At 38.7% G+C, this 21,845-nt stretch overlaps 5 protein-coding genes and 1 long non-coding RNA gene across 9 annotated transcripts; 5 read left to right on the plus strand and 1 right to left on the minus strand.

Moving 5' to 3' along the window:
* Positions 1-54: 54 nt before the first annotated feature.
* On the minus strand, positions 55-1,999 carry LOC145910231 (uncharacterized). The gene is made up of 5 exons (XM_082997279.1): positions 1,373-1,999; positions 1,157-1,310; positions 938-1,022; positions 313-435; positions 55-235 (listed from the first exon to the last, which is right to left on the minus strand). Exons 1-5 carry the CDS (start codon positions 1,922-1,924, stop codon positions 58-60), a joined length of 1,092 nt encoding a protein of 363 aa, XP_082853405.1. The 5' UTR covers positions 1,925-1,999; the 3' UTR covers positions 55-57.
* A 1,257-nt stretch (positions 2,000-3,256) lies between these two features.
* LOC145911815 (uncharacterized) lies at positions 3,257-4,489 on the plus strand. Its single transcript, XM_082999252.1, has 2 exons — positions 3,257-3,383; positions 3,554-4,489. The coding sequence occupies exons 1-2, from the start codon at positions 3,317-3,319 to the stop codon at positions 4,096-4,098; spliced, it is 612 nt and encodes a 203-aa protein (XP_082855378.1). The 5' UTR covers positions 3,257-3,316; the 3' UTR covers positions 4,099-4,489.
* Positions 4,490-6,358: 1,869 nt separating this feature from the next.
* On the plus strand, positions 6,359-8,232 carry LOC145911680 (uncharacterized). The gene is made up of 2 exons (XM_082999092.1): positions 6,359-7,384; positions 7,497-8,232. The coding sequence occupies exons 1-2, from the start codon at positions 7,318-7,320 to the stop codon at positions 8,027-8,029; spliced, it is 600 nt and encodes a 199-aa protein (XP_082855218.1). The 5' UTR covers positions 6,359-7,317; the 3' UTR covers positions 8,030-8,232.
* Positions 8,233-8,780: 548 nt separating this feature from the next.
* Positions 8,781-11,274, plus strand: LOC145911507 (uncharacterized). Of its 3 annotated transcripts, none has more exons than XM_082998884.1 (4): positions 8,781-9,407; positions 9,519-10,121; positions 10,207-10,335; positions 10,409-11,274. In XM_082998884.1, the coding sequence occupies exons 3-4, from the start codon at positions 10,260-10,262 to the stop codon at positions 10,885-10,887; spliced, it is 555 nt and encodes a 184-aa protein (XP_082855010.1). In that variant the 5' UTR covers positions 8,781-9,407; positions 9,519-10,121; positions 10,207-10,259; the 3' UTR covers positions 10,888-11,274. The 3 variants fall into 2 exon arrangements, 1 of the variants encoding a protein (XP_082855010.1); XR_014403247.1 differs by having other exon boundaries at positions 9,519-10,335.
* A 781-nt stretch (positions 11,275-12,055) lies between these two features.
* On the plus strand, positions 12,056-12,880 carry LOC145912397 (uncharacterized). 2 transcript variants are annotated; one of them, XR_014403295.1, is made up of 3 exons: positions 12,056-12,198; positions 12,261-12,394; positions 12,571-12,880. It is a non-coding gene; the product is annotated as an uncharacterized LOC145912397 (long non-coding RNA). The 2 variants fall into 2 exon arrangements; XR_014403296.1 differs by having other exon boundaries at positions 12,265-12,394.
* A 5,225-nt stretch (positions 12,881-18,105) lies between these two features.
* On the plus strand, positions 18,106-18,931 carry LOC145912334 (uncharacterized). Its single transcript, XM_082999759.1, has 3 exons — positions 18,106-18,236; positions 18,309-18,361; positions 18,436-18,931. The coding sequence occupies exons 1-3, from the start codon at positions 18,226-18,228 to the stop codon at positions 18,774-18,776; spliced, it is 405 nt and encodes a 134-aa protein (XP_082855885.1). The 5' UTR covers positions 18,106-18,225; the 3' UTR covers positions 18,777-18,931.
* Positions 18,932-21,845: the final 2,914 nt, after the last annotated feature.

The raw sequence follows: 21,845 nt of genomic DNA on the forward strand, positions 1-21,845 counted from the left end.
AGTTATATTTTGTCGTCACATGACTTTAAGCTTTGTAACTGAATATTCCAGTTTTCTTCAGATTTTATAACCAAGCTTCTTCTTTTCTTTTACTTTCTTCCGAACAACATCAATGTTCCTGTCTTTCCAAGTGCTTTTGCGGAGTTTAATTGGACGGTTGCCAACATATTTCCCATTCATTTCCCGCATAGCTCTGATGAAGTCACTGGGATCTTTGAAACTCACAAACCCATACCTAACATGCAGAGTTGCCGAAAATATAGTTTTTAGTGTTTTAAATGTGCATTGTCAATGCAGGGACATCAAACCTACCCTCGGGACTTCTTGTTATTCTTCTCCCTTACCACTTTTGCTTTTTGAAAGGATGGATATTTATTAAAAACTCTTGCTAAAGTATCATCAGTTACTTCATTGCCAAGATCTCCACAAAAAATTCTGTAATTGCCAAAATACCAAATCAGATCGTTTCATTTATACCAGTGGCTTCCAAACTGCTGCAATACTACTCAAGAGCATTTACTTTTGGGGAAACTTTTAAATTAAGCAACACTGGCATAGCTGTAGAGTACAGGTGGGAAGAGGTTGGCACTATGCAAAACTCTGCACAGTATGTTATGCAATGTACAATATTGTGTCATATTTAAATTCATTCCAGGTTTCACCACATGGCACCCATGTAAAGTGTTGAAAAGAAACACCAGAATTTCTTTTCTTATTTAATTTGCAGTGGTTTTGACATACTTTTTAACCCTTGGTTGATAAATACTTATTACACTTTCCGGCCATTTTTCCATAAACGTGAGGACAAAAAATTTGCCAATCACCGATTTAAACCACGAAACAGGTAAGGCAAAACAAATACTGTTATGAAATGCCAACATTGATGTAATTAAACACATATGAACCACATTAGCTATTTTTAAAGTTATATTTTTACCGGTAATCATTGGGGTCCCAGTCAAGCAAAGTCTGGTCTTCCCATTTGTTTCCAGCCGCAGTGCGAATATATTTCTTTTTCTTACCTGTTAGAATGAGCATACAAGATTATTGTGAAACAGCAATAGATGTTGTATATCCATTTAACACAAAACTTTATGCATGAAGAGTTTGGACATAAGTTTGAGATAGAATACAGTTTATTCATGTTGGCACATACCATGGTTTTTGGCATCAGTGTTTGATGAAGATGCTTTGTTTTGGCCATACATCATTTGTGGGCCACCATACATTAGTCCTGGGGGCCCAAAAGCAAATGTTTCTTGTTTGCCTTGAGTCGACTCTTGTTTTGTTGCTGACGCAGGACCAATATCCTGAAAAAAAAATATGTAGCAAAAACAATGTCTATACAGTCCTGACACACAACTTAACCCACCGATGCTGAAGTTTCAGGTTGTTTAACTATCACCTCAACCACTTTTTTAGACAATACTGGCGGTGCTGAATATACAGACTGTGTGGGTTTATTGTCCCCAGACGCCATAAAGTCAGAAAAATCTGGCATAACTGGGGGTGGAAAAAAACCAGGCATAGGTGGTGGCAGAGGCCCAATCATTCCACCGTCTCCCATAGGGCCAGAAAAATTGGGTCCTGGTCCCATCGGTCCAGAAAATCCCATTGGGCCAGGACCTCCAGGTCCCATAGGTCCTGGACCACCATGTCTTGGACCATTGGGCCCTAAATATCCTGGGCCACCTGGCCCCATAGGTCTTGGGCCATGACTGCTGTTTCCTGAGGTTTTTTCACTGGAATTTGTTTGGCTGTTATTGTGTTCTTTGTTTTTGTTGTCACCATCTTTAGTTCCACTTTGCAATGAGTGTGGTAAAAACATAGGTGGAGGAAGTATAGGGGGTGGTACTTCAGGCCCATCTCCACCAGAGGCTATTTCCTCCTCAAAGCGGGCCATCTCTGCTTCCATGTCACCCATTGTGACAGCGATCACTGTGTCAGCCAGAAAAATAAATTTCTCTTTATAAATTAGGATATGATTTACCAGATCCAAATAACTGTAAGAATAGACATGTTCGTTTGAAATAAGAAAGTGAATCTGTTTCCTATAGTCAGTATATGCTCAATGCTGTTGTTGCAAAAGCATAGCAGATAGCACAATGCTTTTTTACATGATTTATATTTCAAGAAAAATACATGATCAACAATATACTTTGGTGCCAATTCAGACTACGCCTATGCTTATTTTTAATCTGAACTTTTAGCAACACTGACTGCTGTTTGACTGTTAGAAGTAAACAGTCCGCATTGTGGTTTTCTAGGAAAGTACGTTCGGCAGTTACTTTCGCGCTGCATTACATCTTTTTTTACTTCTATGTTTACCTTCCTCTCATGCGTAAATATTTATCAAATTAGCTGTAAATAATTTGTACGTTTTAGGCGTAATTAAAAAGATATTTTGTAAACACTAAATTTCGTTGGAAACATGTAAATACAGCATATATGTTTGCATCATTTCCAAGATTTCTGGTGGTCGGTACAGTTCAGAATCTAATAGCTATTTCTCATTTATTCTCTGTCGTCACGTGATTTAAGCCATAAATGTCACGTGATAACAGTTACGCCTACAGCAATAGCTTAGCTGCTCAGCACCACCACACAATGCTGGTTCTGTGCTGTGAGTACGGTGAGCCGTATTGCTGCTTAGAGCTGCGCGAATGCTAGATTTTTGTAAGCACGGTTTGTCTTCATTTAGCGTTACTGATTTGCGGTTTACAGTGAAGTTTTGGAATTTAAGGGCGTTATTCCGTTATCATATTATCATGCATTTAGCCTTCTAACCTTGGTAAACAAACAGAGTATGATGTTTTGGTTGCCATTGGAAACTCCATAAGGTGACAGTAAACGTTCGGCAAGATGTGTTTATGATTGGCATGATATTACATTTTGTCTGAGTAGTGCTTAATGTTGCACGGACTGTGATATATCAGGTAATGTAAAATACCATACCTGACATGCGTTACCATGCAGCCAGATTTGCTTTACTGCAGCCAGTCGTTCGTCATCGTATATGTAACAATTGACGATGTTTGAGCGTCATAAAGCTGTGTAATATCACCGTCTGGTTCGTTATGTTATGTTCAATGCTCACAACCTGTCCCCTGAAAATAGGCCAACCAGCCATACATTATTCAATAATTTCCTTTTTACGCGGATATGCATGCGAATTCGTGCTTATTATATGATGCTTTGTAAAGATATCAACTCGTGCAGTTGTTCCATGTTTTTAATTTACCTCTTTGTATTTTACAGTAAAGGCAAATAGTAATTTGAATTTCAAATTATTCATAGCAACAAAGGCGTCGTTGAAATGGCGTCCAATCAAAACCACGTTGTGTACGTTGGTAATCCTAATCAACAAATTATGAATCAACAAGGTATGTTTTTGTTGTGTGCGGAAAATATTAATTTTTAAATCCACCTTAAATTATTGCATACAAATAATACCAATATTTCTGAACTAAATGCGCATAATGTTCGTGACTTGACTTTACGACCATGTCTTAACTTGTAAAGTAACTAACATGAACTTATGTTGTGATCTTAGCAAACGCAAAGAAGAACTTCTGCGCTGTGGCGCTCATAATGTTTGGAGTATTCCTGTGTTTTCCCGGAACTTTTGTTACGGCAACGGGAGCATCGTACGTTGCTGGTCCAATACTTTTATGCGTTGGTCTAACTCTGCTCGCGATCGGCACGATGATGTGTGTCAAAAACCGAAAAAACATGACTGCAAACTTAGGCGCCACTGCCATTACAACGACCACTGTACAACAACAGCAGTACGTGGTGCAGCAAGGAAATACAACGCAGCACGTGACCATGCAGACCAACATCCATCCTACGACCACTGTTTATCAAGCTGGACAACCGCAAATGACTACCATGTACCACCAGCAAAGTGCGCCGCCGCCTGCCCAAATGCCTTACCCTGAACCACAGGGAAACCCCAGTGCTTTTCCGCCGCCAACAGCTCCAGGATATCCACCTTCAAACCCCGTTTATCCACCGCCAGCACCAGGTTATGAACCGCCTTCTTCGCAGGGTTTCACTCCTGGACCTCCGTCGTATGACGATGTAGTGAAGAACTGAGAAACTCTATGACGTAAAAAATGTTAAAAATCACTAACGCACTTTCTCAGATTTTACCACAAGGCTGCTTTTTTTGTTTACATGTTACGATTTTACTTGTGTGTTCACTGCCTCACCTGTTACCTCGCAGTATTTCATTTCTCTTAGATCGCAACAAAATAATTTACACATATTGTGTAATAGGTTGTGGAATCTAAACAGTTAGTATAGTTTTTCTTCTTGCAACTAATTGTCGACGGTGTGGTCGATTAGACCTGTTTACATGATATGGACTTATTTAGTTCCAGGACTTTCAAAATCTGCAAAGAGTGTTTAGAATTTGATGTGGTTTTAGGATTGTCAGAATATGTTTATAGTGATCGCACATATACGAGTGTGTGTCTATAATTAATTAAAACATTGATAAAACAATGACGGGACAGGAAATAAAAACATTAATTTTAGAAAAGCCCATGAATCGTTCACTACATTCTTGTATGCTATAGTGCAGTTTTCGGCAGTGTTTCTCAGCCGATTTACAGCCTGAGCCTCTCTCCTTATAGGTGTCTTTTCAATACAATTTCAAAGAAACGATGACACAATTTATTGTGAAGAGTAGACTCTACAACTCTATAGTTATCTTCTAATTTGTATTTAAAGTATTTTTTACAAAGCCGTAACCGTGCTGCAGACCAACATCCGCCGTACGACCACTGTTTGTCAAGCTGGATCACCACAAATAACAACAATGTACCACCAGCAAACTGTTGTGCCCGCATCCCCAAAGCCCAATACCGAACCGCAAGATTTAGGAAACCCACCTTTAAATCTAACTCATGCACCAGGTCATGAACCGACTTCGTCGCAAGATTTCACTCTGGGACCTCCTTCATATCAGGATGTGATGAAATGATGGTAAACTGTGTGACTTTAGAAATAGTCAAGATTACGTAATGCAGGATTTTTTTTTTGTGTGATCACCACCTGAGTTTTCAGAGGCATTCAAGTTTGAAAACAACATAATTTATCCATCTTGCACAATGTTTTTAAGCAAAATGAACAAACGAATCCATAATACAATGTCAGCCATGTGTTTTGTTTCGTGTTTAAAGTGTTGTGACATGAGAGAGTAACATATATAATTGACGCGGATTTCGGGCCAGACTAAATTTCGGCACATAAACAAAAGGATATCAATGCGCCAAAGTCAATGTCATAAGTACTAAACACACCACATGGGCAACAGAACAGTTTGCTTGCTCTTAGGCTCTGCTTTTGTACGGGAGCTTAAAGGACACTTGAGACTCGATTTACTAATTGTTGCCACTCAATAGCTTGCAACACATGTAGACCTACCTATATTACGCAAGCAGTAATATTTTCATTTGCAGCATGGCGGAACCCGCAACTGAACAGTAAAAGTTATCCAACAAGTTTGATATTTTGGATATGTTTTTCCAATGCACAAACAAATCATGTTTCGTTTTTGTTACAACGTTGCTGTTGTTATTAGAATGTAGCATATTTTCCTGGCCCAGTTTGAATGTTTGTTTGTCTCTTTTCAACGCTGGTACAGCGCACCATACCACCAAAATAACACGTCCTCAGTTAACTCTACTGCAGTTGTGTAAAGGATATTTATCGACAATTTTTGGCTTCAACAACTACGTATTTGGCAAATGTATTTTATTTACCTGCAAATGTAAGTGAATTAAGTTTAGATTTAAATCAAGTTCGCTACAATCGTTTCCAGTTTACGGTGCAGTCTGTTGCAGGAACATTGAGCTTTTCAAATTTTTTTTCAATATAGTTTACGGAATTGTGCAGCGAGTTCTCAAATACCTTCTTTATGTGGAAACTTTCCGAATTTGCATTCAAACCAAGTCCACTGCGATTGTTGAAAATTTTCGGAATGATTCCTCTCGAAGCGCATTTCTCACAACCTGGGCATGTCACGTGATAGATAATCGTATGTCACGCTCTGTCTGTGGTTGTCGTGAAGCGCAGTTGAGGAGGTTGCGTGCTGCTGGTAACTGTAGGCTGCGCAATGTGCTTAGCAAATGTATTTTCAAATTCACATGGGTATGTAAATGAATTAAGTTTGGATTGAAATGAAGTTTACTACACTTGCCAAATTCTTTTGGGAGGTCTACATAAAATGCAATTCTCATCACCGCTGTCACCACGTGATACCCATACAAAGCGTCACGCTCATTGATTTCAACAAGGCGTCATGGTTGCGCGCAGCTGCTGACCATTTTCTACTGAGGGTGCGTGGTGACTTTGTGTAATCGCCAAGTGACTGAGTTTTACGTTAGTTTAGAATATTTGTGAAGTGTACACCAGTTTTTCATTACTTTTGTTTTGAACATAGGCAAGTTCAATGTGCGGTTCGTTATCGCAGAAAACGATAAAAGATATGTTCAAAACACAAATGATCTTGCGATGTGCATCAGTGCATGCGTTAAAGAAGGCGTGACGGCATTTTTTGCACTGATCTTTCCAAAACAGCTTCAGCTAGATTCAAAAATTTTGACTGTTAGGTCAGGAAACTTTATTTGTATACTGTTATAAACTGCCTTGAAAAGCGCTGTATTGGAAGGAAACATGATAAACGTCTTAAGCTGACCGAAGATTCCGTTGTTTCAAATTTACAACTTGCGCAGAAGGAATGAAAAATGCTAATGTTACTGATATTTCTTGGCAAATAGCATAAGGCAGAAGTAATGCCATGCTTACGCATAGCAAGGCGGGATCGCCCCACTGCGCAGGCCCTTTATATTTGGCGATCACAGCTCTAATATTCTGATCATAAGGTTCACAGGCTTCGCAGCCAAGGCATTGCAGCCAAGCTGGATCAGCCACTTCTCCCGACAAGTCGGAGCGAGATCTGAAAAATCAAGCTCCCGGTGAGGTTTGAACTCACGACCCTGGGCTAACCAGGCCCGACGCTCTACCAACTGAGCTACAGGAGCTCAGTGGCTTCACGGAGTATATTGTGGCCAAATAGGATAAGTTGTGGCAACTATATATGAATGCTTTTGTTTATCGAAGGGTTTTACCAAACGTTGTTACTGTGTTGCAGGCTATTACCGCTGGTAAGTATATCAACAACACTGTTGTTTCTGTTGCAGGGCTGATAAAAACGGTTTTTAAATTGAGTTTATCGTGTTTTTTAAGTAACTGGCAACTAGAGTTAGATCTGTTAAGGTTTTATTTTAAATCTAAATCTAAAAGAGAATGTCGTCTAACCAAAACCAAATCGATTACGTCACCAATCCAAACCAAAACATTATAAATCAACAAGGTGAGTTCCAGCATCACCAAATTTTGAAATTTACTCATTTTAAATATTTGTTGGCCCATTTGTGTGTCTGCCTCACATGGCGTTACATAAAATAGTCCTTATTAATTTATAGTGAAGCGTCGCATTACTGGATTCATCTTGCTTGGAGCTGTTCAATGTATTTCCGGCATTGTTCTCACAGTGACAGGTGTAACGTTCATCGGGGGCCCGATGCTTCTGGGCATTGGGCTGATTCTGCTTGCAATCGGCATAACACTGCACGTCAAAACCCGAAAAAACATGGCTTCGGGCTCTAGCGCAACTTCCACTACCACAACAACGGCCCAACAACAGCCGTACGTACTGCAGCAAGGAACTACATGGCATACCGTCACCATACCGACCAACATCCATCCTACGACCAATGTTTATCAAGCTGGACAACCGCAAATGACTACAATGTACCACCTGCAAAGTGCGACGCCGCCTGCACAAATGCCTTATCCTGAACTACGGGGAAACGCTGGTGCTTTTCCGCAGCCAACACCTCCAGGATATCCACCTTCAAACCCCGTTTATCCACCGCCAGCACCAGGTTATGAACCGCCTTCTTCGCAGGGTTTCACTCCTGGACCTCCGTCGTATGACGATGTGGTGAAAAACTGAGAAACTACTGTAAAATACATTACAAATTCGCCCTACTTTCATGGTTTTGCCAAGGCCGCTTTTTTGTTTTATAAACTGCCCTTTTTCCTTTCTTTTGCTTTCCCTTACGTCTTCATTGCGTCGCCATTTCATGTTTTATTCTTGTATCATTACAAAAGTTCATGTTTCGAACTTGTTGGCTTTACGATAATAAATGTATAACTTCGGACAAACATGGTAATGATCCCTTACAGGAATTGACTGAAAAGACAGACTGATGTGACCACTGTTGATTGAGTTAGCCTATTACACCTTGCGTAAATAATTGCACCAAGGAGACCATCTACACATAACTATGGTTTCTTTGAAGTCTTTGGTCCACACAATAAGCGTTCGTGTTTCCGAACGAAAACTGTACTTTGCTGATGTATCCAATAAATAAAAAAATATCACTATTCTTCATTGTTTATGTTAACAAAGCATTTTCAGTTTACGGTGCAATCAGGTGCATGAACATGTTGTTTCCGAGATCTATACAATTTTTTCCTCTATAATCTACGGAATTGTGCAGCGAATTCCCAAATACTTTCTTTACATGTTAACTTTTCAAGTGTGCATTCAAACCAAGTCCACTGCGGTTGTTAAAAATTTTCGGAATATTTCCACTTGAAGCGCTTTTCTCACAACCTGGACATGTCACGTGATACCTAATCGTACGTCACGCTCTGTCTGTGGTTGTCTTGAAGCGCAGTTGAGGAGGTTGCGTGCTGCTGGTCACTGTAGGCTGCGCAATGTGCTTACTATGTTCGTTGTGTTTCCCGTTTTTTCAAAAAACTGTTTCACGTTTTGTGATTCACATTTGGTATCGTAGAATGCAGGTCCGTAAAATCGTACATTAGACCCGTAAGTTGTACACACGTTGTCTGTTTTTGTGTTGGTCTAAATGTGGGGCACAAAATATCTTGACTTGCCATGTGCATATATATGGTGACGTAAATGATGGCTGACCTGACATTGTTTAACTTTAGCCTGAAGGTAGACGTGGCCTATCTATAGCTTATGTTATCAACAAAGTATTTAGCAGTGAATTAGATCAGTAGCAATCATGTGGTTGTTGACACTTGTGTAGACATGTTTGACGCTTATGTTTGTATGCGTACGTTCACCAAGAGATTTTGGGCAAATGCAGATTCGCTGTTTGTGTTTCACTGTAGGATTATGGGCCACACTGCTGTTGCGCGATTTTGAGGTTCGTCATTTTTGTGCCATTTGCAGCAAAAGCAAAGTCACGCTTGTTGCTTTTTTAACGTCTATCTGCAACAGTTCAATACAATGGCGTCCAACCATAACCGAATTCCTAACGACGTCGGCCTAAACCAGCAGCATACAAATCGACGAGGTCAGTGTTCTGTTAACCAATACTTAATACCGAATTGTTGAATGTAATGTTGGTTCTACGCATTGTGTTTGTCTGGCCAAGTAACCTAAACTTGCGCTCTTCTGACTTCAGTGAAATATCTTATTGATGTTCTCGCCCCGGTTGGATGTCTTTTGTGTTTTGGCGGTGCTGTTCTCGCAATGACGAGAACTTCATTTATCGGCGGTGGGATCCTGATATGCATTGGAGTGCCCGTATTGATCAGTATCCTGTGTGCTGATCGCTGGCTAACATTACCGACTGGAAAGTATCCCACTGCCACTACCACAGTCCAAGGTCAAACGTACGAGATGCGACAAAGATACGCTCAGAAGAACCTCTGCATGCTTACCAGTATTCTTCCGTATCAGTCAGGATGCACCCATACAACTACTATGTACCAATGGCAAGAAACACAGTCCCAAGTACAAGACGGTTTCCCTTATCAACAAGAAAACGAGGCTGTTTATTTTACACCCATCGCTGCTTGTCACAAACCCACACCACCCAACACTTCAGGTTTCCAAACGCTTTTGCAAAATATCGATCAGCCTCCACCATGCTACGACGACGTTGTGAAATACTGAGACTCATTGCGTTGGGGGTTTGAAACGACGGAAAACCACTTTAACAAATGTGCCCTAAAGAGATTTTCTTCACTGTGATTCTTATCGTACGTGATGTGCGTTTGACTTTGTGAGTACTTGTTTATAACTGCTGCCATGCTTAATATCACAATGTTATTTATGACAAATGCTGCTAACACTGGTCTTTGTTTCAGGGCATTAAGTTTGTGGTAAACCTTTTAACGTCTTTGTAATTACTGTGTATCGAATGTCGACAGAACATCGCCGAGTAATATATGTGCACGATGTTACCCAACCAAACCATGCGGGCGCGCATTCGAGTGGTAAGCCTTGAAAGTGATCCACTGTGTTGTATGCCAATGGCACGCTTGTAACTTTGTCCTACACCCTTTTCAGCACAATCCACTGGAGCTTGCTGCAGTGCGTGTTGCGTTCTGTTCGGAATATCCCTGACCCTCGCTGGCATAGGAGTCGCAGGCATGGGATTCTCACTTGGAGCCGGGGTATTTCTATTGTGCATCGGCATTAGTTGCGTGGTTGCGGGCGCGAATCTGTGTCATAAGCGCCGGAAGTACGCAACAGGTAGCATGCCGGGTTTTTCTCGGGAAGATTACGGGGCCTCCATGGCTGCTCAAGGGACACTCCCACATGCTGTAGAACCACCACCAACCAACATGGGAAACTATTCATCCCAACTACCGATAAATTACCAACTGTACGAGGCAACTCCGTCAGCACATAACTACTACGAGGAACAAGAAACTGCTTACTTAGCACCGCGCTATGATGCAAATGGTACACAAATTTATCAGGGCGTTCAGTCGCAGAAATTCAGCGATCAGCCTCCGTCTTACGAAGAGGTGGTGGGCAAATGAATCATGCATGGACCGTGGATTACAAAACTTGAAATGCAAGGTTTTAATTTTGTGCCAAACGAAACTGGCGCTCCGTAGTAACCAGTGTTCATTATGTTGTTATCTTTTCGAGATTTTGTCCTATATAATGGTGTAGTTTTGCAAGAAGTTTTAATTCGGTTCGGGTTCGGGCTGAAGTTAAAAATAGCTGCTGGAGACGTCCTACATCATATTTTTCTTTCGGGTTCGGTCCTGAAATTTTGGTGCATGCAATTAAATTTTGGTGCATGCAACTCGGTTCTATTACAAAAATATATTGATACCTCAACGACGATTGACGTGTTTTTTTCTAGCGTGTATATGTTGCTTATATTTATTTTCTGCGCAGCATGCGTGAAACGCTAAAAACGCCCAAAAATACAAAAATTAAATGGTATGGTCACCAAAAAAAATCGTGACGGTTAGTAAAAAAGGATATGGATTGCTTGTCTACAGCATTTGCATCGAAAGTTGCTTAAACTTGGGAGAACAATATCTAAGACGATAAAGTAAACAGATATGTACAGACATATACAATGAACAATTCAATGAAACGTGAAATAAATGCCGCTACCGCTACGGGACAACAGTAGCCGTAGCCCGTAGTCACATGACATAATTAATGGGAAATGACAGTACAAAAAATCCTAAAGAAACTTCTATTCTTAAATCAAAGCGCTTCATTTTTCAGCATATTCTTGGCATGACAAGCACTATGACCGCAAAAGAAATTAGTCAATTTTAGTTGTATGTGTGATTATTTTTTTTTTTACAAACGTTTGTAACATCGACGGATATTTGGCTCCCTCAAACGCCCAGCTGGTAAACACCAGCCAGCATTATTCTCTTTTTGCAATGCAGTACCGCTTCATGATCCATTATTTAGCGACAGTGTACTGCAATTCCTAATCAACTGTAAACCGAGCAAATAAGGATTACGCATGGTTTGGTTGCTAGTCTGGCATTATAGTAGAAACAGCCAGCTAGGTTTTTTTACGCCAACGCTATGGGAATAAACATGCGTGGGTAATGCATGAAAACCCAACTTTGCTTTCAGAAACAACGGGAAGTACGTCACTTTTTCATTCCACAGGAAACAGTCATAAAGTTGAGCAGACATGTAACGATTTAACTCAAACGATATTGGTACTAAAGAATTCGCGTAGCGAAAGTTGATGCAACAATTTTTGTGTGTTTTTGGTTAATGACGAAGGTTGTTGCTTGCAATTCAAGTTTGGTAAAGACTTTGCAAGTTAGTTCAAGATCATAGACCTTATTTTATCCAACAAAAAGGTATTGCAAACCATTGTCAGCCAATGTGTTTTGTTGCGGTATTTTAACTATACTTTATCAAGGCAGTGTGAACAACGTGAAATCTGCTTACATTTTAAGTTCACCACTAAGAGCATCTTCAAAATGGCGTCTAACCAAAATCAAATTGAGGACCCCGAAAATGCAAATCAACAAAGTAATCCAAATAAAACAAAAGGTTAGTTGTGGACGTATTGTTTGGATCTGTATTTTGCTATTGCTGCATTAAATTAACGTCGTGGTAACGAAGAAATAGACAAGGTAGGTTCATTTTTTCGAATCTATTTATATGTCTCATTTGACCAATTATAGATTATGATAATAGTGCACGCGAAACCTTTTCTTGTAATTCAGGTAACACAGCACTCGCGTGTTCTGTGGGGTTTGGAAATCTCTTCATTTTGATCGGGGGCGTTTTGACAGGAGAAGGAATTTTTCTTTCCGGTTTCGTTCTTTTGGGAATTGGAATGTTGTTTATTTTAGTCGGCGCAGTAATTGCGTGCATACAATGTGCTCAACAGTGCTCTAAAAGCAATGCTGTGAGCGATTAATGTGATAGGCTGGTGTGTCTAAGTATGAGTATTGTAAGTATAGAACTTACGCAATTCAAAATTTTTCGACAGTACGCAATTATTACGTTTCCACAATTGGTCACAAAATAAATTTTAACCGTACGGAGGCATTTGTTTTGTTATATTTTGATTGATTAGTGTCGCTTTATTTTGAGTTTGAAAATATGACGCAAGTGAAACAAGGTAGTTGAGCACCGAAAGACAGGGAAAACTTCTACAAGCCAATGATAGATGTGGATGGTGCAGCAAAGTAAAGCGCTACAGAAACGGAGATCATGCATGCAGACCATTATCCACCCTCAACCACCGTTTGTGACAACACGCCCCCCAAAGCTCTGATCACTAAATTAGAATAACACTTGCTCAGGCAAAGAAAAATGTTGCTAATGTTTCTTGGCCTGCAGAATCGTGGCAACTTATATATGAATGCTTTCGTTTGTCGAAAGGTTTTACTAAACACTGTTATTGTGTTGCAGGCTATTACCGCTGGTAAGTATATCAACAACACTGTTGTTTCTGTTGCAGGGCTGATAAAAACGGTCTTTTAAATTGAGTTTATCGTGTTATTTAACCAACTGACAACTAGAGTTAGATCTGTTAAGGTTTTATTTTAAATCTAAATCTAAAAGAGAATGTCGTCCAACCAAAACCAAATCGTTTATGTCGCCCGCAACCCAAACCAACACATTATAAATCAACAAGGTGAGTTTTAGCATAACCAAATTTTGAAAACCACTGATTTTAAGTATTTGTTTGCTCATTTATTTCCAATTGTGTGTCTGGCTCAAACGGCGTTACATAAACTTGTCCTTGTGAATTTAAATGCGGGCTGATTCTGCTTGCAATCAGCATAACGCTGCACGTCAAAACCCGAAACAACATGGCTTCGAGCTCTGGCGCAACTGCCACTACTACAGCAACGGCCCAACAACAGCCGTGCGTACTGCAGCAAGGAACTACATGGCATACCGTCACCATCCAGACCAACATCCATCCTACGACCACTGTTTATCAAGCTGGACAACCGCAAATGACTACAATGTACCACCTGCAAAGTGCGCCGCCGCCTGCACAAATGCCTTATCCTCAACCACAGGGAAACGCTGGTGCTTTTCCGCCGTCAACAGCTCCAGGATATCCACCTTTAAACCCCGTTTATCCGTCGTATGACGATGTGGTGAAAAACAGAAAAACTCCTGTAAAATACATCACAAATTCGCTCTACTTTCATGATTTTGTCAAGGCCGCTTTTTTGTTTTATAAACTGCCCTGTTTCCTTTTTTTCGCTTTCCCTTACGTCTTCACTGCGTCGCCATTGCATGTTTTATTCTTGTATCATTACAAAAGTTCATGTTTGCGTGTTGATGAATGTTTCGAACTTGTTGGCTTTACGATAATAAATCAATCACTACGGACAAACATGCTAATGATCCCTTACAGGTTCACTGATGAGACCGCTGTTGATTGAGTTAGCCTATCACACCTTGCGTATATAATTGCACCAAGGAGACCATCTGCACATAGCTATATGGTTTCTTGGAGGTCTTTGGTTCACACAAGCGTGCATGTTTCCGAACGAAAACTGTACTTTGCTGTTGTATCCAATAAATAAAAAAAATCACAATTCTTCACTGTTTCGGTAAACACCAAGGTTTTTGATTAGATTATTTCACATAGAATTAAAATAGAATGATTTTCAGTTTACGGTGTAGGAACATGTTGTTTCCGAGCTTTGTACATTTTTTTCCTATGTAATCTACGGAATTGTGCAGCGAATTCCCAAATACTTTCTTTATGTGAAAACTTTTCGATTTTCCATTCAAGCCCAGTCCACTGCGATTGTTTAAAATTTTCGGAATATTTCCACTTGAAGCGCATTTCTCACAACTTGGCCATGTCCCGTGGTAGCTAATTGTAAGTCACGATCTGTCTGTGGTTGTCGTGAAGCGGAGTTGCAAAGATGCGTGCTGCTGGTAACGTTTTGTGATTTAGATTTGGTCCCGTAGAATGTAGGTACGCAAAATCATACATTACAACCGTAAGTTGTACACACGTGGTCTGTTTTTGTGTTGGTCTAAATGAGCTAATTGAGGGCCACAAAATATCTGTGTCATGTTTAGGCAAGGAAACGTCAAAGCGGGCGTGCAAGTGAAATATTATAGTTTGAAAATAAATTTTGACTTGATACTGTTGTATTGTGCCTGTAATATACGATTAAATTCTTTTGAATGCTTGTAAACCGAAAAGAAAGCATAACTTTGTTGCATTGTTAGACGAGGTTGCTGTATATGCTGTAGGAGGTTAATTATTTTCGAACGAGATTCGTGCTTTGGCACGCAGCTTTGTCACGTGCAAAGCAAAATTTTTCAAGACCCATTTGCTTCATTCTATCTTTTGCAAGCAGCCAACAAACGACCTGCACGTTGTTTCTTAAGTAAGGCTACTTTTAATCACATTTTACTGCTAAGATTTGTCCGAAACTGCGAGAATTTTGCAAGTATTTTTAAAAAGTTTCATTGCAGAAGCACACGATAAGTATAATATAAACCATAAAGCAGTTGCAATTCATTTTGTGTAGACACTGATTTTGGGTTAGCAATCGTGCTAATTACTTTTCAGTTTGATTAAAATTGATTTGTATGGAAGTTCAAAACTATGTTTGTCTTTTGGTTTGTTTTTTTGCAAATAAAGGTTAGGGAAACAACTAAAACAAAAAAAATCTAAGGTAAATTTGAAAAGTTCAATCTCTGTTACTGCTTGTCGGATTGGAGATATTCTTTGTTCCCGAAAGCTCATTGAATTTTAGCAAGCATTTCCTAATAACTTGCGTTTCACGAGAATAACGTGGGGGCAGCTTCTAGCAAAACTACCACGCTTACCAGAGCGGCGTAAAATCATAAATTGCTGAAGTATTCATAATATATGAACTGTCATTATGTAGCATTTCGGCTATGGTGTAGGCCACATATATTGGTTAAAATATACCAAATTTCTTCACTGGAAATCCTGTATATATTTAGCATGTAGATCAGACGTCGGAAGCCATTAGTATGCAACGCGTTAACTTCTGGAGCTATGGTTAAAACGAAACGTTTGGAAGTGACACATACTAAAAAGTTTTGTGACAGTTAGGCTATCTCCCTTTAGTGCAGAGATTCACAACCTATACAGCTTGCCAAGCAAAATCATTCGTCCCACAAGGTCTTGACAAATTGCAGAGTACACATGTCTCTTATTTTCTAGGTTTAACAACATTAAATAGTAAAAAGATAAAAAATACTTAAAAAATTATGAATCGTCAACCTCCAAAAGATTCGATATTTTCAGGTGAGAGATATTGTGTTGTGCCGAAAACGAATTTAATTCCTTTTTGCTTTAACTATACAATATATGGCACTGATGTGGGCAATTAAGAATTTATTTAATTTCTGATTGTTATAAGTTAAAAAGTCAACATCAGCACTTTAGTCAATGCCCATATGATACTAACAATACTGCCTGATTTTTACCGTATTGTCATAATTTAGCCTATTTTTATATCACAGAGATATGTGCATTCGGGGGTAATGCAACCTTTCTTGCCATTGGTGTCTTCGCTGCTACAAGAGGAATTATATTTCCGGCTGTGTTTTTTATATCTCTCGGTCTCACAGGCCTAATTGCTCTGACCTACTTTGCTGTTCTATCCCGTAAAGATCATATGGCGACAAAGGCTGAAAAGACATCTATCCACAGGCGGAAAAAAATAAAGAAGACCTCAATACAACAGAGAGTTAGCCCTCCAATCTTCACAATCTCCCACCAAAAAAGTTTGGTGTCGTCTAGTGAGACTGAACATCTCGAAGTGCATGCAAACAAACTTGAAATGTTTCTGGGTTTCTGGAAACATTTGCTACGTCATTTACCTGGTTGTACTAGCAAAAAACATGCTTTTGTAATATAAAAATGTATATTACTGATTGATTGCACAGTCCTGAAAGTTCATACACCTATGTCCCTTTGACTTAAGTATCTCGAGAATTATTCAACCAAGATGTAATGTGGAAAAACATATATGTTACAAATGGATACAACATGTTTTAATACATCATCGGCATTGTTTAGTTGATGTTGTTTGACTTTATACTGAAACAATAATATTTATGCATTTCTTTGTGTTTTATTTTCCTTGTAATGCTGTGCCTGTATATATTATAAAATCTGTGAAAATCAGCAAATGTATTTAACCTGCTGTACAATAACAAGCATACTTGCAATAAAGCGGCTGTTAGGGTACAAGCAATTGTTTATTTATCTTTCTAATAACAGGTATTTAATTTACTACACACCGGCTAATTGATACAAAGAATTAGTTCTTTTTTGGTTTGGGTAGCACATATTCCGTAGAAAATATTGGCAAATTTTTCCTTAGTTAAGTTAAACAAACCGGTGTAGACAACCAGGTAATTTGTCATGATTGCGATACTGCATAAAAGAACAAAAGGCAGCAGTATGTAATAAGGAACCAAATAAATCTGCCCTAACTTTGCCCAATAATAACCCATAAAATAGATTTCATCAATACGAAAAGTGCAAGGGAATAAAAAAAAATGTTGAAAAATTTAGAACTAAGAATTTACGCAACTTTGACTTTTCCACGGTACTATTCTCGTTTTTACAGTTGGCGTATCAACCGTGAAGAACGAAATAATCCAAATTATCTGTTGCATCGTTCAAACTGCGCTGTTTTCAATGTCGTAGACTGTTAATATACTCATGCCTCGTCGATAAACAACAAAATATCGTCCTGTCTTGTCCAGCCACGACGTTTACTTCGAATATTTATCATTAGAAACACTTGTTTCACCCGAAACGAAAAAATGGAAATAATTAGACCGACCTTGTGAGCAGTGACATTTCGAGACAGGTTCAATGAAAGCAGGAATAAGTAAGGTCACAACATTTAAGCACTAGTTGTGGTAAATCATTTTTATGTCATGACGAAGAACGGAAAATCCTGTCTAGCGTAAACATTGAATTTGACTTCAATGGGGAATGGTTTTCAACAAATGTCATAAATATGTTTGGTTTATATGTAGAAAATAGCAATAATATTCACAGCATCTACTAATCATGGAGAACATCTACTACAGCGTGGAGGCAGCTTTGTACGGTATACCGTATGACGTCTGTAAACACGTGACTTTTGATGCCTCGGGGAATATTTGTTTGGCACGTTCAGGAAGCATATGAAGGCACGTTTCACAAATCATTGTTAATCAAGCTTTGAGACAATGAAGCAGCAAGTTACCAAGTATCAGCCATGCTCGTGTCTATATGATTTCACTTGTTTAAATTGTTGCGACGCATCGTTAAAGAACAAAGAATTGTTGAAATTTTACAGAGTTCGACAATAACGATAGTTATTTATTTGCAACGAGTCTTTATTTAATATCATATGATTATCAGGTATTTAAAAATTAACCTTTCAAAAATTACAAAAAAATGGTTGGATAAGCGTTATTCTATTCTATTTGATAGAGTTTGCTCGTCAGGTTGTTTGGTGATAAAGAAAAAAAATGCACACCAGCAAAGTAAGTTTTTGCAGGGCTAAACAAGTACTTTACATTGCTACTTTGTCAACAAAAATATATAAATTTAAATTTAGCGCCATGTGGAAAGATGGGATGTGTTCTTTTGGTTTTCCGCCATCATCGTGATGATAGCACAGGCGTCATCGATCGCCGGAATAGTTCTTTTTTTCTTGGGTTTGTTCCCATTGTGACTGGCCTGCGGAATCGGTCTGATCAAAAGTGCTGGTCCATCGGAAACGAAGAAGAAAGAATAAGAGAGATTCCTGTATTTATAACAGAAATCCACCAAGGGGCAGAAATTGGATCTGAGCAGAGGGATATTCAGGGGTTAAGTCCTCTAAGCGCTGATGGTCTTCCGTCGTATGAAGATGCTGTCGGTTTGAAATTGCATGCACTGCCAGTAAAGACTGTATAAAGAACTCCAGTGTTTAATCGTCCGAGAACGTTGTTAACGTACTTTAATCCATTTGTATAGAAGCAAGAAGTTGGTGTTAGCAACAGCTTGACAAAAAAAATTTTCATTTTTTTCTGTTTATAAAATGGTTGGTACGCTTCATATCTTAATGTTCATACCGTGCAATATGATATATTTTGTCGTACTTGGATTGCTATCACAAAATTAGGGAATTGCAATTGCACGCAGTATATATCGCTTTATCGTAAATTTGTTCTGATGTGTTTATTATGTTCTTTTTATTTCGTTCTATGCAAAATAAATACGAGTGCATTGTTGATAATTTAGGTTTAGCAATTACAAGTGTAACCAGATGTAGTTCAAATTTGGCATAATGTTTTTGAGTTAAACTATCGAGCAACTCACTTATCCCAAACCGCGACCTTACGCGGAGTTGCCAATCATACAAACATTTGTTCGTGTAAATCTAAGAAAAAACAATTTTTTCATTGACAAAATGTAAATTTAAGTTTTTATTCAACTCAACGGTTCGTTGTAACGTTGTTAATTTTTAAAACCGTTAACCGATGCTGTGCAACCGTATAACCACTTGATGATTTGCTCTGCGTTATGCAACCCTGTATGATGTCAGTAAACACGTGACTGCGCAACACGTTGGAATATTAGTGGCGAGACGGTTTGAGGATATTTTTAAACACATGCCGGTTATTATATTAACAACGTTTCGAGACAGTTAACTTTTAAAGCAACAGACTGTGTAACTGTTGCTAAAATCCAGCTACACTTGGCTATGGCTATATTGATAAAACTTTGTATAAAGTTTAGACATGTTTAGGTATTGTATGATAACATTGTCATGACATGGTTTCGTCACGAAATATGTGAACCCAGTACTGATTCAAATGTTAGGCCGCAATTAGTTTTAGTCAGAACCATACAACTTCTCTTAAGATAAACATATTAATGTAATCGTTATCAATACCGGTGTTAGACTTTGGTTTGTATTCGTACTTACAGTGTGTAAGTAAACTAGTTTGTTCAGATTATTACAGATGTGGGAGCCAAACCCTTAGGAACCAGCCAGCAACTTGCACACAGACAAGGTAAATTAGAATACAGCACACGAGCAACTCAATATAATGCCGTCTTTAAGCTTTAAATACAATTATCCGTAATTTGTGCATTTCTTTGTTTATTAAACGGCCAAGCAAGACTTCCACGTTGTGGTGACTATACAATCACCGTCATCCGTTGGGCACCAAACTAGATGCAACCTTACGGAGAAAACAAGGTGGAAACACTATGGCCAAGCATGCAGTGCCGTCAGGCCCCGTGTTACAATAATCATATGATAAGCAATGTGGAGCCATACAAATGAATAAGAAACATTTCTCAACGTTTTAACGTCAAGATAATTTCGCAACTGAAAAAAAGAGCCTCGTGCTTGTGACAATTTCTTTTCCAAATAATGAATGTGAGTTGTCCACGTTAGTTTGTCATCAATATATACACCGAGATACTAAATATTATCTGATCCAAAAAGTTTTTCATGTCCGATGGTGAAAGTCGTCAGCAAACCATTTAGTTGTGAGTGGATACTTCGGATATTAAGGGGATACTTGTGGGAGGTCATTGATGTACAACAAAAAAGGAAAGGAGCTAATGGAGAACCCTGTGGACAACCGCATGTTATGGGTTTAATATCCGACAAAGATTTTCCTGCTCTAGTACATTGACATCCACCTACAAGGTAACTGAATGAAAATAGATTCATTTTCAGTTTACGGTGCAATCAGGTGCAGGAACATGTTGTTTCCAAACTTTGTACATTTTTTTCCTCTGTAATCAACGGAATTGTGCAGCGAATTCCCAAATACTTGTTTTATATGGAGACTTTTCGCCAAGTCCACTGCGATTGTTTAAAATGTTCGGAATATTTCCACTCAGGGGCATTTCTTACAACCTGGCCATGTCACGTGATAGCTAATCGTATGTCACGATCTGTCTGCGGTTGTCGTGAAGCGCAGTTGAAGAGGTTGCGTGCTGCTAGTAACTGTACGTTGCGGAATAATGTGCATAGTATGTTCGTTGTGTTCACGTTTTGTGATTTAGATATGGTTTTGAAGAATGTAGGTCCGTTAAATCGTACATTAAGTTGTACACACGTTGTCTATTTTTGTTTGTGTATGAGCTAATTGAGGGCCACAAAATATATGGACTTGTCATGTTTAGGCAAGGAAACGTCAAAGTGAGCGTGCAAATGAAATATTATAGTTTCAGAATAAATTTGACTTGATACTGTTGTATTGTGCCTGTAATATTCGAATAAAGTTTTTGAAATGCTTGTAAATGACAAAAAAAGCATAATTTTGTAGCATTGTAATTCGAGACTTGTGAGCAAATGTCACAACTGCGAAGTCTGCCTTTTGAGGTTTGCTGTATATGCTGTATGAGATTAATTATTTTCGAACGAGATTCGTGTTTTGGTACGCAGCTTTGTCACGTGCAAAGCAAAATTTTTCAAGACCATAATTTGCTTCATTTCATCTTTTGCAAGCAGCCAACGACCTGCATGTTGTTTGTTAAGTAAGGCTACTTTCAATAACAATTTATACTGTTAAGATTTGCTCGAAACTGCGCGAATTTTGAAGTAATTTTTATTGTTTCATTGCAGAAGAACACGTTGAGTATAACATAAAATATACAGCACAATTTTTTTTTCAAAATTGCAGAGTGCACATATGTCCCTTATTCGCTAGGTTTAAAAACATTAAATAGTGAAAAGTTAAAAAATACTGAAAATTATGAATCGTATAACCAAAAAGGAACGAGCATTAGGTAAGGAATGTTGCGTTTCGTGCCGAAAACGAATTTAATGGTTCCTTTCCTTAACTACACAACATAAGGCACTGATGTGTGCAATTAAGAATTTATTTAATTTCTTTTTGATTGTTATAAGTTGGAATGTCAACATCACCACTTAGTCAATGCCCATATGATACAAACAATTCTGCCTGATTTTTACCGTAATTTAGCCAATTTTTATGTTTCAGCAATATTTGTATTCGG

Source organism: Ascidia mentula, chromosome 8 (assembly GCF_947561715.1).
Source record: "Ascidia mentula chromosome 8, kaAscMent1.1, whole genome shotgun sequence".
NCBI classification, from domain to species: domain Eukaryota; kingdom Metazoa; phylum Chordata; class Ascidiacea; order Phlebobranchia; family Ascidiidae; genus Ascidia; species Ascidia mentula.

Coding starts and splice junctions, on each gene's coding strand:
- LOC145910231 (XM_082997279.1), bottom strand. CDS start 1,924: ATGGGTGACATGGAAGCAGAGATGGCCCGCTTTGAGGAGGAAATAGCC. Junction 1,311..1,372: donor AACCTGAAACTTCAGCATCG/GTGGGTTAAGTT, acceptor TTTTTTTTTCAG/GATATTGGTCCTGCGTCAGC. Junction 436..937: donor TGGGACCCCAATGATTACCG/GTAAAAATATAA, acceptor TGGCAATTACAG/AATTTTTTGTGGAGATCTTG.
- LOC145911815 (XM_082999252.1), top strand. CDS start 3,317: ATGGCGTCCAATCAAAACCACGTTGTGTACGTTGGTAATCCTAATCAA. Junction 3,384..3,553: donor ACAAATTATGAATCAACAAG/GTATGTTTTTGT, acceptor TTGTGATCTTAG/CAAACGCAAAGAAGAACTTC.
- LOC145911680 (XM_082999092.1), top strand. CDS start 7,318: ATGTCGTCTAACCAAAACCAAATCGATTACGTCACCAATCCAAACCAA. Junction 7,385..7,496: donor AAACATTATAAATCAACAAG/GTGAGTTCCAGC, acceptor ATTAATTTATAG/TGAAGCGTCGCATTACTGGA.
- LOC145911507 (XM_082998884.1), top strand. CDS start 10,260: ATGTCGACAGAACATCGCCGAGTAATATATGTGCACGATGTTACCCAA. Junction 10,336..10,408: donor TGCGGGCGCGCATTCGAGTG/GTAAGCCTTGAA, acceptor CACCCTTTTCAG/CACAATCCACTGGAGCTTGC.
- LOC145912334 (XM_082999759.1), top strand. Junction 18,362..18,435: donor AAAAAATGCACACCAGCAAA/GTAAGTTTTTGC, acceptor ATTTAAATTTAG/CGCCATGTGGAAAGATGGGA.